We start from the raw sequence: 14,916 nt of genomic DNA, 5'->3' as shown, positions 1-14,916 counted from the left end.
CTGATTAAAAATCTGCCCATCTCAGTCTTGAATATACTTAGCAACGCAGCCTCTACAGCCCTCTGTGGTAAAGAATTCCACAGATTCATTACCCTCTGAGAGAAGAAATTCTTCCTCATCTCTGTCTTAAATGGGCGACCCCTGACTCTGGGACTATACCCTCTGGTCATATACTCTCCGACAAGGGGAAACAACCTCTCAGCTTCTACTCTGTCAAGTTTCCTAAGAATGTTATATGTTTCAATAAGGTTCAGCTCTCATTCTTCCAAACTCCAATGAGTACAGAGATAAAAACAAAAAACTGTGGATGCTGGAAATCCAAAACAAAAGCAGAAACAGAAATACCTGGAAAAACTCAGCAGGTCTGGCAGCATCGGCGGAGAAGAGCACAGTTGTCATTTCGAGTTGAAGGGTCAAGAGGATTCGAAACGTCAACTGTGCTCTTCTCCGCCGATGCTGCCAGACCTGCTGAGTTTTTCCAGGTATTTCTGTTTCTGCTTTTGTTTCCATTGAGTACAGGCCCAACCTACTCAACCTCTCCTCGTAAGAAAATCCTTCCATACCCAGGACCAACGTAGTGAACCTTCTCTGGACTCCCTCCAATGCCAGTATATCGGTCCTTAGATAAAGGGACCAAAACTGTTCACAATATTCTAGTTGTAGCCTAACTAGTGCCTTGTATAATTTTAGCAAGACTTCCCTATTTTTATACTCCATTACCTTTCAAATAAAGGCCAACATTCCATTTGCCTTCCCTATTACCTGCTGAACTTGTACATTAGCTTTTCGAGATTCATGCACAAGGATCCCCAAATCCCTCTGTGCTGCAGCTTTCTTCAGCCTTTCTCCATTTAAATAATATTCAGTCCCTCTATTCTTCCTGCCAAAGTGTAGAACCTCACATTTTCCCACACTATATTCCATCTGCCAACCTCTGGCATAAGATTGATTTATGGGTCCCAGATTTATGGCGGGAGATTATTAAATTACCCCTTGTTTAACTAAGTTGATTTAATTTTTTTTTAAAAAACGGTATGCTTGACTAGTTGCTTCCATTTTTTGCTGCAAATGTTACTCTTCTGTGCTGCTGAGAATGTCAGCACTCTAAATTGGAGTGGGAAAATGGGTGCAGAAGCTCCTCTCAGTTATAAGGTATATCTTTTCAGAGTTCAGATTTGTGGTGCGTGATTACTAAGTCAAACAATAAGCACTTTCAAAACAAAATTAATCAGGTAAGAACAAGTAAAGTTGCTACTTAGAAATTAGCAACAAGTATATAATTGCTAGTTAAGGTGGATTTGTTCAAATGCTCCAGATACTAAGAAAATTTTACATTGTTGAGTTACCAGGGATGTTTCATTCCAACTGATCTTTTTGCCTTAATATGATGTAGACATAGGCCAGAGGTGTACCTATGCCGGGTAGTCTGGGCAGGAGCAGGCGGGAGTGGACACAGTGCCACTTGCGATTGGCTGCATGCCGCCATTTTACGTGGGAGGGCCAATTAAGGCCCGCCCAGCATGACGCATGGCTCTGCGCTACCTGTGTGGGCGGGGGGAGGAGGGAGAGTTGGGGCCTGCGTGCAGGCGTGCGATAGAGTCTGGAAAAACCCCCTGAGGCACGGAGCTGCTTCAGGGAGATTAAGTACAAAATAAAAGTTTTAGTATAATAAAGTTAAAAATTATTTAAACATGCCCCCTCATATGGCAGTGTCACATGAGCTGCGACATGTCTGTGAATTGTGCAAAAATTAATTAATTATTTTATAAAATCTTCAGGTAACCTCATCCCGCCCGTGGATGAGGTTTCCTGAAAAACGCAAAGGCCGCTTGGGCTCTTTGCCTGCCCGCCAACCTTAAGGTAGCATTGATAACTACCTTAATTGTTTTTTTAATAGCCTTACTAGGCCATTGACAGTTCAGTGGGCGCACAGCTGCCTCCGGCGTGTGCCTGCCAAACGTAATATCTAAATGACGCGCGATGACGTTGGGGCGCACGCGTGTCATTTTGTGCATCAGTGTGTCAGGCCCGGCCCCACACGCTGACGGCAATATTCAGGCCATAGATAAGGCAGGGGACTAGGTGGAATCTCTTTCAGAGAGCCAGTGCACTCGCAATGGGCCGAAAAGCTTCCTTCTGCACTGTAAAGATACTGTGATACTCATTGAATTGTTTTAGCTAATATCTATGGCTATATTTTGATCATAACAGCAGAAAGTCCTTCTAGTGTGTTTTTGAATGTTATTGGCTGCAAAACGGGGGGGGGGGGGGGAAAGGGAGGGGGAGAGGGAGAAAGGATGGAAGGGAAGAAGGAAGGAAGGAAGGATAGAAGGAAGGAAGGGCGGGAGGGAAGAAGGGAAGAAGGAAGGATTACATTTATATAGTAGCTGTTATGACTTCAGGACATCTCAATGCACTTTACAGCCAATGAAATTTTTTTTAAGTGTAGTCGCTGTTATAATGCAGGAAATGCAGGAGGAAATTTGAGCACAACAAGCTCCCACGAACAACAATGGGATAATAATCAGATAATGTTCTTAAGTGTTCATTGAGGGATAAATATTTACCAGGAAATTGGGGAGAGCTCCCCTGCCTTTCTTCAAAATTGTGCCCTGGGATCTTTTACATCAATCTGAGAGACCATGTTTTTATTTGAAAGACAACACCTCTGACATTGTGGGCTGGATTTTCATGTTAGAGGTCGATAGTGCAAGTTGGAAAACTTCCTGCCTTGAAATGCCTTGAAAGAGGCAATTTTCATTCTGGGCTGGTAATAAAGCCCGCCTCAGTTCTCTGGGATTTCTTTCCAGTTGTTTAGTTCAATATTAGGCCCTCCAGCTCTCACCCCTCCCACCTTCTCAATCTCTACCCAACCCTATAAAAGTATCAATCAACCGAACCTTTAGAGTATCAATAAACACTTGACACCTCTTAATCTTGTGTAAAGAAACATTGAGCCAGTGACAAAATAGATCTAAGGAAAAACAGCTGTCGATCAAATGATGTTTTCTCTTGTGTGGAGCTGTGGCAGAGAGTCCATACTTTTATTAGTTGGCCAGGAATGCAGGGCCTGCTTGCCCACATCATTCTCTGGCGATAGCGAAAATTGGGGGCACCGAAAAGGGGGTGGGGGGCGCGATTGGCAGGGGAATCCCGCTATTGGGTCCGGTCAGCCATTTTTAAAGATCCATGGCATCGCCCCAACTCCACGAAAATCCAGCCCTATAAGACTGGCATGCCAGCCTTGGTTGTGCTAATAGCAAGCATGGCAACAAATCCCAGACCAAGTAAATTTAGGCTTCCAAACAAGAAGCACCCTGGCACAAAGTGTGGAGGAGGTTTCATGCCTTGAAAACAACTATGAGTACAAAGCTACAGTGATGCAAAAGGTCACAAGTTAACATGACATTCTTATATGGATGAAACTGCCCAGTTCTAATAATGAATCTAAAACTACCAGATGATCTGGTCTATTTATAGACACTATTTTCCTGAACAAATACGAAATTGACTAGAGGCTCATTCTGTACAATGAATTAATTTCATTTGAAAATGTTACTGTCCAGTTGAAAAGCTCACTTGAACTGGAAGAAGAACCAGAAAATATCACCCACACACACTTGTCACCCAGGTTAGAGTGCTTGGTCTTCTATTGGTGGCTATTGTGCACTATCATCCTCCTGCCCTTCTGTGATTTTGTGCTTTATACACTCATGTCAATGCTGAGGCCTCTGTTTGTAGCAATTTTGTGCAACGTGCAGTATACTGCTTCCATTATTCTGACTTTCTTGTTATAACCCCCCTGTCCAACATGTATCTGGAACATCACTTCAACAACACAAGTGTCTACTCAATCAGGATCCTTAGTCACCAATGTGCCTCATTCAACCTGAGTTCTGATGTCTATGGGGATTTTGCAGAAATGTCACTCAGTATGATCGCAACAAATAAGTCATGTCTATGAAGAGCCACAACTCTATCGTTTCTCTCCATCAAAGATATATAGGAAGCTCGATTACCACGGTATAATAATATGGTGTGTGTTTCTTAGAAGTATGCCATTATTTTGCATGGTTCTCTGATAATGTTTGTATATCATTTGTATATTGTAAAATTCATAGCCTTTCTCACTGAGATTATTGTTGATGGGTGCACAAATTGCTGCATAGATACAGTCAATGAGCTGTGAGGAAAACGGAATTGCTGGAAACTCCTACTGCTTCTGCTGCTGCCTCAGTGGTACTGAATGCTTCAATAATTGGAATAGCCAGTGTTTTTTAATATATTCAAAAATGGCTGATGCAGCTTTTCTGCATGGCTGAAAAATGCTCTCTATAATTCACTTCTGGTAATATTTTGCAAGTATATCCAAAAACCGCCCTTCCTTACTATTTGGTTATGGAGTTCAGGACGCAGTTTTTTCTATATCCCTCCTATTGAGCAAAAAGTTTGCATGAATCTTAATCAGGATCTTGGTAAGACTTTTACAGTGATTAACACACATTTATTTACCTTTCCTTTTCCTGTTCTTTTTACATCCATTTTAGACTGTAAGCAAAAATTAGAGCATACCAATAATGCAAGACACATTTAACATTGCTTTTTCATCAGCAGTTTAGCTCATCCTGCATATGTCAATTATCATTAATGCCAAAGCAAAATATTTCACCTTCTCTATTAAGATCAATTTTGGTGTTATCACTGCAAAACCAAAAATAATTAGAAAAGATCATTGACTTAGCACACAACCAACCATGGAATTATAAATTTTTACAGCACAGAAGAAGGCTATTCAGCCCATTATGCTAGTGCCAACTTTTTTGAAAGAGCTATCCATTTGGTCCTACTTTCTGTGCTTTTTCTCCACAGCCACACAATCATTTTTTCTTCCAATACCCTTTCGAAAGTTCTTATTGAATCTGCTTCCACTACCCTTTCTGTTAGTGCATTTCAGATGATAACAACTCACTGCATGTAAAGAATTCTCCCCATCTCCCTCCCCCACCACCACCCCCCCCACCCCCACCCCCAGATCTTTTCCAATTATCTTTAATCTGTGTCCTCCTATTATCATCTCTCCTGACAATGGAAACAGTTCCTTCCTAGCAACCGTATCAAAACCAAAACGGAACAAAAATAATCAACAAGTTCAGAAGTGGCAAAAGGAAAGTTGAGAAGAAGAAAACAGGAATAAGCAGAGAAAACATAGAATTAATTCTACCTCTGTTTCCTTCTTCCTCTCCTCACCTGTGAATCACAGCCTTTATCTTTCCTCAGTGCCACAGTGAGTCAGTCACTTTAAATACTAATAATCCTTGGCCATAAGCCCATTATGAACAGTGACATGTGATCAGACTGTTTTGGAAAAAATGATCGCCAGCTCATTGAAAAATCACAAATAAACCAATAAAATTAACAAGGATTAAAAAAAAAAGAATAAATTATCAGTGAAAGTTATTGCAGAAACCTTGACCTTCATGCCAAAGGGGTAAATGTCATGGATTACGTTCCCTGACACACATGCTTACATTTTAATACCACTTTGATCATTTGCACTGATAACTTCAAAGAATTTGTCAAAGGTTTCAAGTTCTCAACATGATTAAGCCATAAAAAGGGTTTAAATTCAGTGCCACATTCAGAATGAAGTCTAAGTGGTGTTGGTGCTGCTATTGAAAAATAAAGTGACAGGGTTTGAAATAAATTTCAATGAAGCAACCTATAGCCCACAAAGTAACACATTTAACTGTCAACATCCGTGAAGAAATGTATAATAGATTCTGCCACTATGTCTAACCTTGCCAAGCCAACCTCAGGCCCTGAGACACGTTGAATAGCATCAATATTGTCGTGTCAGCCATGTCAACATATCTCAAATAAAACCAAAAAAATTTTACTCTTGCCATATCATAAAACCAGCAGATATCAGAGATGATAGACGTAAATACACACCAACCTAGTTGTAGTAAGATTCTTTCAATCTAAACCACCATAGTTTAATTTTTCAAAAGTTCTACTCTATTCCTATGGAGCCACATAAGATCCATTTCTATACTGTTAAGTGTGAGGAAATGTACTGAAAAGAGGAACTTTTAGCAAAAAAATCTCAGAAAATGTAAAGAACAAATTTTATTCTGGTATTACTCTGCTTTTTACCTTGTTAATGAATGTGATAGTTGTTTCTCAGCCTTGTATAACCTTTACAGTTCCAGAGAACTGCTGTATCCCATTACACGTGAACAATGACTATTTTGTAATGCATTGAGAGACAGAATGGGTTTAGTGTTCAATATTCTGTTTCAATGTCGGTCAGTCAATTTTCTATTCGCTCTTTTGGTAACTTGTAAATGATTGGGCAATTTTAAAAAAAACCCCATGAACTGCATGTCATTGTGAGTTGCCAGAATACAGATTGATTAACCCTTTCTGATCGCAATGAACTTTGTAGATAGCTACTGCGACTACCTACAAACACGCTCGTTAACCCTTTGATGAGCGGGATGTTAAATCTAGCTGCAGTTAAGTTCTATTGGGTGTGTGATGCTCACTGACATCGTATCACGGACACCTACAAAGCCCTGTCTGAACAAAGCTTGAAGTTGGAGCTTATCAACTTACAATTTCTCATTGCACAGCTGAAATATAAATAAAACAGACTTACCTGACAACCGGTTTGCGTTCCTAGACATTTGCTTAGCACCAAGTTCCCCCAGTGAAAATCGCCAGGCACCATGTGGTTCGAACGATTTTGCCTTTGATGCAATTTTTACATAATAAGACCTGTGGCGGGGATAGATTCTAAACACGGTGAAGTTTAACTGATGAATCAAATATTACTTCATCCCTGTCCACAGCCTGTAAGTCTGAAGCCAGGGCAAGTCGAAATGGGAGTGCTCCGCTGAGTGCCAAAGTATAATTCTTTTTCAGCGATTATTTAATACAGTTTGCAGAGAGGAAATTGCATCACATCACGCTCTGGCATCATCTCGTTTGGGAGGAACAGCGAACAGAGCTTGTCACCGTTTTTTGGGCGTCCTGAGGTTGTGAAGGGTGCTATATCAATGCAAGTTTATCTCCTGAACACAAGACCTTCTCGTGCGGTCGAGTCCGACAAATTGAAGCTTGGCTTAATCCCCCGTCTGAGTCGCTTTGCTTTGTGCCTAAGTGGGCAGTGGGTGACTCAGTCTACATCAGAGGGGATCTTCCAGAGTTGGGAAAGGGTGGAAATGCTTCTTTCTATTTGAGCCAACGCATCCTGGACCTACAGAATATCACAAGCATTTCAATCTGTAATGGCCTTGAACAGGCTTCGAAGCGATTAGGCGCTATATGAATACAAGAGTTGCTTATTTTAAATAGGGGCAGATTTTAACAACTGATATCATGACCAATGTTATGACCCGGATGCTTGTATCAATATTTAGGAGTTATGGCCAGAAATTACCGCTGACGATATTAATGTGTAATGTTTCATGTTCCCACGATTCCCTCTATTTTGAAGGTGTTAGCCTAAAATGTCACTTGAACGAATTAAGCCCCTAATATAGACAACCTTAATTCATAACCTTGTGGTTTGTAAAATATTATGAAATGACAAAATTCCAAGCTGGATTATACCGTTAAGAAAGACTGCTCAGGGACAGTGAGGGGATGTGCAATAAAAGCTGCTCTTGTCAAGGATATCACCAAAGAATAAAAAAAAAAGTGTTATGTGCCTGGGGCGCTGGACCATTGTAACATTCTGACAGGCAGGCCCGACACGCGGGAAGGTAAAATGACGCACAGTAACATCGGCTGTGCGCCCCCACATCACCGCTCGCCGTCGAGATATTTCGCTAGGCCAGCGGGCGATGAAAAGGGAGCTGCGCCCAGCCATTAATTAACAGGACAGTTAAGGCCTTTGAGGCACCGATTGTCTGTGATTTTGCGCCGTCCGTGCAGATTTTTCAGGGCGCAACAGGCAGGCGGGTAGGCCACATTTTCGAAAACCTCATCCCTGGGCGGGATAAGAGGGGTGAGTGGGGCTCGCTAATGCGAGTTGTTTGTACTTTAGCTTATAAGTTGCTGCTGCTGGCTTGTGTGAACAGGACAACTTCATTTCGCTTCAGAGCTGCTTTGACAGAAATAACAGGTTTCAGCTCAGGACTCCGGAGGAGTCATAACACTTGAGGCCTCCCGGGTATCAGACAGCCTTCCCTCACCCTGGGAATGGGGATTGTGGTTTCCGCTGGAGGCACCTCCTCTGAAGAGGAAGAGAGGGGCAGAAGGGGGAGGAGGCCAGGAATGCACATTCACCCTCCAGGGGAGCCACCTGTGGGAGGACCGATGCAGGCACAGGGGGCGCAGGGCCAATAGGAAGTCCAAGGCGGAAGGGGCTGCAGAAGACGCCACTATACTGCTGCCAGGGTTTACAGGCGGTGATGCAGCTACCTCAACATGTCCGAGGTGCAAAGCTGAAGGAGGCTCTGCCTCTCAAGGGAGACAGTGACCTCCATCTGTCAGATGATCGACCCTGAGATCAGCTCTGACTGTGTGGGACACCCTATGCCAGTGGCTCTGAAGGTCATAGTGACCCTCGACTTCTCTGCCTGTGGCTCTTTCCAAGGATGGGTGGGTGATCTTTGTGGAGTCTCTCAATCAGCTGTCAAGCTGGTGACAGACGCTCTGTTCAGGCCGGTATTGACTTTCATTCACTACCGCACAGACAAGGCCAGCCAGGCAGAGCGAGCCAGAGGCTTTGCAGCAATAGTTGGGTTCCCCAGCATCCAGGGTGCTATAGACTGTACACATGTGGCTATCAAGGCGCCAGCAGGTGAGACCGGTGCCTTCGTCAACAGGAAGGGCTTCCACTCCACGAACATGCAGATAGTGTGTGACCACAGGATGCTGATTCTACAAGTCTGTGCAAGGTACCCAGGCAGCTCCCACGACACCTACATCCTCAGACACTCCCAGGTGTCGGGGCTCTTCAGTGCTCCAGCCCGGTTGGATGGATGGCTGCTGGGTGACAAGGGCTATCCCCTCAGAAGGTGGCTCATGACACCTCTCCACCATCCAAGAACAGAAGCTGAGCAGCGGTACAATAGGAGCCAGGACGCCACAAGGGCTGTGGTGGAGAGAACCATCGGTCTTCTCAAGATGCGCTTCCGATGCCTGGATCGTTCAGGGGGCGCACTCCAGTACCCCCCAGATCGTGTGTCACTGATGGTGTTTGGATGTTGCGCTCTCCACAATCTGGTGCTGGAAAGGGGGGGCGCAGTGGAGGAAGAAGATCTTGATGCAGATGCTCTGGCAGCAGACGATGAGTCCAGGAGTGAGTCCGAGGATGAGCACGGGGATAGACGCTGACCCAGGCAACCTCCAGGGAGGCAGGGACATCTGGGAGGCTTTGATCCAATACTCCTTCAGCTAGCCTACCAAAGATGAACCTCCAACATGTGCCAGGGCTGCAGGCTCCATACTCGATACCTGACAGGACCATTTGTTTGGTGAACAACATGCACCATGTGCCATTTCAATAAAGTTCAATGAAAAACAAGTCACTCATAACATCATGGGTTCCCCTTCGCCTGCAGAACTAATGAAGCACCCAGAGGCATGTTGAACAGAAACACATTTAAAGCTGTGGTGCCTGGTATACATAAATCAAATTAAATTGAAAGGTATTATCCATCACACCAAAAAATATTTACCATAAAACTGGGGGGAAAAAATATCACCAGTGATAAGCCCATGTTGTGCTTAAGGTGCTTTAAGTTTTCGTTTGCAGGTGCTATATCTAGGTGTTCCCTCCTCGCTGGCACCATCATCGGAGACAACCTGCGGACTCTGCTGCCCTGTTGGCCTTGACAACCTTGGCTGGCGCCTCTGGCCCGTGGAACCAGAGGACGCCAGAGCGCATCCCCAGGAACCCCTGATTCAGCTACTGGAGGACCCTCTCCATGAGAGTCGCCACTCTGTCTGTGGAGGAGTCTGTGCAATCGGCCATGAGGGTCATTGCATTGCTCATGCTCCACATGGACTCCTCCACATGGAGACCATGGCACGCATTCCCTCATGTATCACCGCCAGATGGACTTACAGCATCTACTGCCTCAGGGACAACTCCAGAGGCCCATCATCAGCCACGACTTAGCATGTCCCTCAGCTGCCCTCCGACCACTGGCGCCCTGAACACTCTCTGCCTCCACCTGCACCTCAAGCGAGGGTGAAGTGGCCTCACTGCTGTGCACCGAGATACTGTCCGCTGATCTAACGCCCACCGAGGTCCTGGTATCTGCGTTGGTGCCTGCCTGACTGAGACGGTGTGACGCTGGTGCGTTTAGATCCTCTGTGTCCCCTGGGGTGAGTGGTGGTCCTTCAGGCTCCTGACGCCGACGTTCTCCTGGTGAGCCTGAAAGGAAGAACAAGGACATGTCATTAGTTGAAGCCATTACACTGTTACTGTGCCTGCCTGGCAGCCAGATCATGGTGCCCTTGTCTTTCCATTATCAGTGGGGAATTCCATGTTCAAGGCTCACATCAATATATAGACAACAGTGGAATGGTTGCTATTACAGACATTCTGACCTCAGTGCACTGCACCCTTACCTCCCAGTGGCACCCCAACCTCTCCAGCTCCAGTGCCTCCTGCTCATATCGAGTTAGGATTAGAAGGTGGGGCACTCCTCCACCAGTCCGCAGCCTGTCTGCATTGTTATGGCTGTCTTCTCCTGAAAGGACAGAGGAGCATTGATTTGTCCACCTTATACCTGCAGCCCCATTGCAGCCTGGCCAACTCCACCTGAGCAATAACTCGCAGGGCTCAGCCGCTCTGTGACCCTGGAGCCACAAGACGCTCACTCCAAGCAGCCAGGGCTCACCCTCTTGCCCAGATGCTGCCTCATTGACATTTGCCACTCACAGTCTAAAAACTCTGAAGTCTCGGTGGCAGTGGTGGGGGAGGGGGGGTTTGGCAGTGAAGTGGAGGGGGGAGGGGCGTTCCTAACTGCTGTGCTATGTGACCTATGCCAACTCGGTACTCCCCCTTCCTGATCACAGGAGATCATTGAAGTGCTTACGGCACTGCACCCGTGTGCGCCTCACCCCATCACGGGAGCTCGGCCTGGATGCCGCCTCCTCCCAGGCGTGTTTGGTGAGGTTTAGGGGCGGGGCGGGGGGGGGGTCTCCTCCTCCTGCCCCTGGGGACAAAGATCTCTCTCCGTGCTGCCACCTCCTCCGAGAGGGCAGCGAGACACTCGTCAGAAAACCTCAGGGTCGACTGCCCCAACCGAGATGCTCTCCCGCCTGCCCTGTTCAGCACTTAGCTCCATGGTGAGGTGCGCCTGCTTGGCTGGCGGCCTTTGCATGGCTGCTACGACAACCGTTGGACACGGCGGACATTGAGCTCCCACCAACGCCTGCCCCTTTCCCCCTGTTGCCGCTGCCACGTCTTACACTGGGTGGGCCTTAATTGGCCCGCCTGCGTAAAACAGAGGTGCGGAGCCGATCGTGGGTGACACCCCCGCACCCGCTCCCACCAAGCCCACACGCCAACTGTAAAATTCTGGGCCGTGTCTCCCTTTCTACATCCTTGGCGCAGGCGTTTTTTTTTGTTGGAACCTTTCAAAAACAGCCCAACAGCACTAACATTGTAACTTTAACACAGCGAAACATTCTGAGGTCCTTCATAATGAAGAATGGACACCAAACAGGAACAGGGAAAAGAGGTGACTGAATACAAAGCCAGAGAGATAGGTTTAGCTACAAGCAGAAACAGAATTACCTGGAAAAACTCAGCAGGTCTGGCAGCATCGGCGGAGAAGAAAAGAGTTGACGTTTCGAGTCCTCAAATTGAGGACTCGAAACGTCAACTCTTTTCTTCTCCGCCGATGCTGCCAGACCTGCTGAGTTTTTCCAGGTAATTCTGTTTTTGTTTTGGATTTCCAGCATCCGCAGTTTTTTGTTTTTAGCTGCAAGCAGTCCTCGTTCACCTATTAATTTCTATCAGACAGGTCGTTGAACAGCACAGCAACAAGAGGAAAAAAAGATTGCATTTATATAGAACCTTTCAAGACCTCAGGATGCCTCAATGAGCTTTACAGCCAATGAAGTACTTTTTGAAGTGTTGCAATGTAGGGAAATGGAGGAGCCAATTTATCACAGTTCCAAGCAGCAATAAGTGACCTGACCTGTTTTACTGATGTTGGTTGAGGGATAATTATTGACCAGGTCAATAGGAGAACTCCCCCTTTCATCAAAAAGTGCCACAGGATCTTTTATGCCCGCCTGTGGAGGAAGATGGGGACCTCGATTTAACTTTTATCTAAAAGACACCACCTACAATGGTGAAGCACTCCCTCTGCTCAAATCTCTAGTGTGGCCCTTGGATCTGAAGTATCCTTCCAACCTGTTCCAACAGGACTCAGCTATTGGCCAAATGGCAGAATTTTATTTATTGTAGTAATATTTATGCTGTTACACTGCATGTGCTGTTAGAGTGCATACGCTTTTAAAGTGTGTGGTGTTAGTGTGTGTGTGTGTTGTGGGGGGGCGGGGGGGGGGTGGGGGGATGTGGAGAGGGGTGGGTGGTGGGGGGGGAGGTGGGGGGTGGTGTGGTGTGGTGGGTCACAGTGTGTGTGTGGTGTTACTGTGCATGTAATATTACAGTGCTTGTGGTGTTACAGTACTGTAATAAACTTGGAGCGCAGGGCAAATTGCTTGTTAGAAACAGTAAACTTTATTTACAGGGCTCCTGATCATGCTACATGTTTGTTCCAAGACCAAGGCTAGAAAATATCCTGCCCCTAAGATTAACCACACTTAGGGCTGATTCGTCTGTACAGTAACATGATCCCCTTAACAGCATGAAAGGTTTAACTTACAATTACTACATCCCTCCCACTTTTATTTTGTTTTACCACTCTTATTTACAAAAATATTTTAACCTATATCATATACAAATATATACAGCTCGTGCACTTATGGATTTAGCCTTTGAGGTGGTTTACTGATTTGGGTAGAGTGTCCAACTCTACAATTTGAGATTCTTCAATTGGATCGACTTGCCCAGGAACTGCAGCATCAGGGGCATCTTTAGACAATGGCAGTTCAGAATTATTTACTTCAACAGAGACATCAGATATGTCTATTCTTTGTCAATCTGGAATCGCAGGGATCAAAGGTTCAACTTTGATTTCAGGTTGATTAATTAGTTGTTGGAATGTGTCTCGACTTCTGAGATAATCCAGGTGTTTCCTAACAAAAACAGAAACAGAAATACCTGGAAAAACTCAGCAGGTCTGGCAGCATCGGCGGAGAAGAATACAGTTGACGTTTCGAGTCCTCTTGACCCTTCAACAGAACTGTTGAAGGGTCATGAGGACTCAAAACATCAACAGTACTCTTCTCCGCCAATGCTGCCAGACCTGCTGAGTTTTTCCAGGTACTCCTGTTCCTGTTTTTGTTTTGGATTTCCAGCATCCACAGTTTTTGTTTTTATCTCTGTGTTTCCTAACAACCCTGTTTCCACTTCTACCTGATAAGATAAAGGCCCTATTTCACAGACGATCGTACCCAGTTGCAAAATTTCATATGAAAATTGTCTCTTTACTGTGACCCTCATGCTTCACTTTCTGATTACTCTGGTTCATCTTCACCTTCTCCTCTAAGTTAGGGAATACTATACTCAATCTTGTACAAAGTTGGCACTTCATTTGCAATTCAGAAGGTGTTGAACCAGTGGTTTCGTGGGGAGTCGTGCGATAGCTGAACAGAAATCCAGACACTCGTGTTCCTAATGTTCCCTGGGATAATTTCTTCAAGCCTGTTTTACAGGTTTGTACTGCTCTTTCTGCTAACCCACTGGATGAGGGATGGTACGGTGCTGTTCCGACATGTTTAATCCCATTTAGGTTCACATCTCTTTGGAATTCAGTACTAGTGAAAGCAGTACCATTATCTGACACAATGGATAGAATCTTCGACTCAGCGAGCGAGGGCAGGGCCCACTCACCAAGGCATAAAATGACGCCGGGTGACACTGGTCGTGAATCCTGACATCACCGCGGCTGCCAAACTGTCAAAGGCCTATTAAAGTCTTTTAACAATCAATTAAATCATTGACCTGAGCTGCTGTTAGTGTGTGGTGGGCGTGTGTGGGGTGCGGGTGGTGGGTCACAGTGTGGGTGGTGTTACTGTACATGTAATATTACAGTGCTTGTGATGTTACAGTACTGAAATAAACTTGGAGTGCAGGGCAAGTTTCTAGCCAAGGCGGCCTTTGCACTTTTCATGGAGCCTCATCCATGGGTGGGATGAGGTCTCATGAACATTTTTAAAGTGTTGGAAAATTTTTTATTAGCATTAATGAACATGACCCAGCTCATGTGACAGTTTCACATGAGGGGACATGTCCTTAAAGTTTTTTTCTCCCTTTATTCAATGTTTTATACATGAAACTAATCTCCCTGCGTGCCTCAGTGAGATTTCTGCTCTCTTTCACCCGAAAAAGTGCAGGCCCCTGCTCAGCCTACTCCCCCTGCCCGCACAGGGAGCGCTCAGCGCTTCCGGGCGTGCATCACACTGGGCGGGCCTTAATTAGTCCACCCACGTAAAATGGCGGCGCCCAGCAAATCGGGGGTGCTGATCAGCTGTGCGCCCGCCCACGCCTACCCCCCATACAATCCCCCAACAATAACTTTTGGTAAAACATGTACACTAAAACATTGGCACAGCTATCCAATAGTTGCACACGATGTAGGTGATCTCACTACATGGACATCCATCCACTTTGATTTTGCGTCGATGATCACAAGAAACGTGGTACCTAGAAATTAACCTACATAGTCTATATGTAGTCTAACCCAGGGTCAACGAGGGCCACCCACTGATACAATGGAGCTGAAACGGGCAACTTCTGTTGTTGCTGACACTAGA

General features: G+C 45.5%; 1 protein-coding gene across 1 annotated transcript in view; it reads right to left on the bottom strand.

The window, feature by feature from the left end:
- Positions 1-7,232, bottom strand: part of LOC121287241 (phospholipid-transporting ATPase IC-like) — a 126,645-nt gene extending 119,413 nt beyond the window's left edge. The window contains exon 1 of the mRNA XM_041204939.1: positions 6,662-7,232. Coding sequence (XP_041060873.1) covers positions 6,662-6,689 — 28 coding nt within the window. The 5' untranslated portion in view covers positions 6,690-7,232. The remainder of the gene's footprint in view (positions 1-6,661) is intronic.
- Between the last annotated feature and the right edge of the window lie 7,684 nt (positions 7,233-14,916).

The sequence above is a fragment of the Carcharodon carcharias genome, chromosome 14 (genome assembly GCF_017639515.1).
Source record: "Carcharodon carcharias isolate sCarCar2 chromosome 14, sCarCar2.pri, whole genome shotgun sequence".
NCBI lineage: Eukaryota > Metazoa > Chordata > Chondrichthyes > Lamniformes > Lamnidae > Carcharodon > Carcharodon carcharias.
This window is presented reverse-complemented; position numbering and strand designations above follow the sequence as displayed.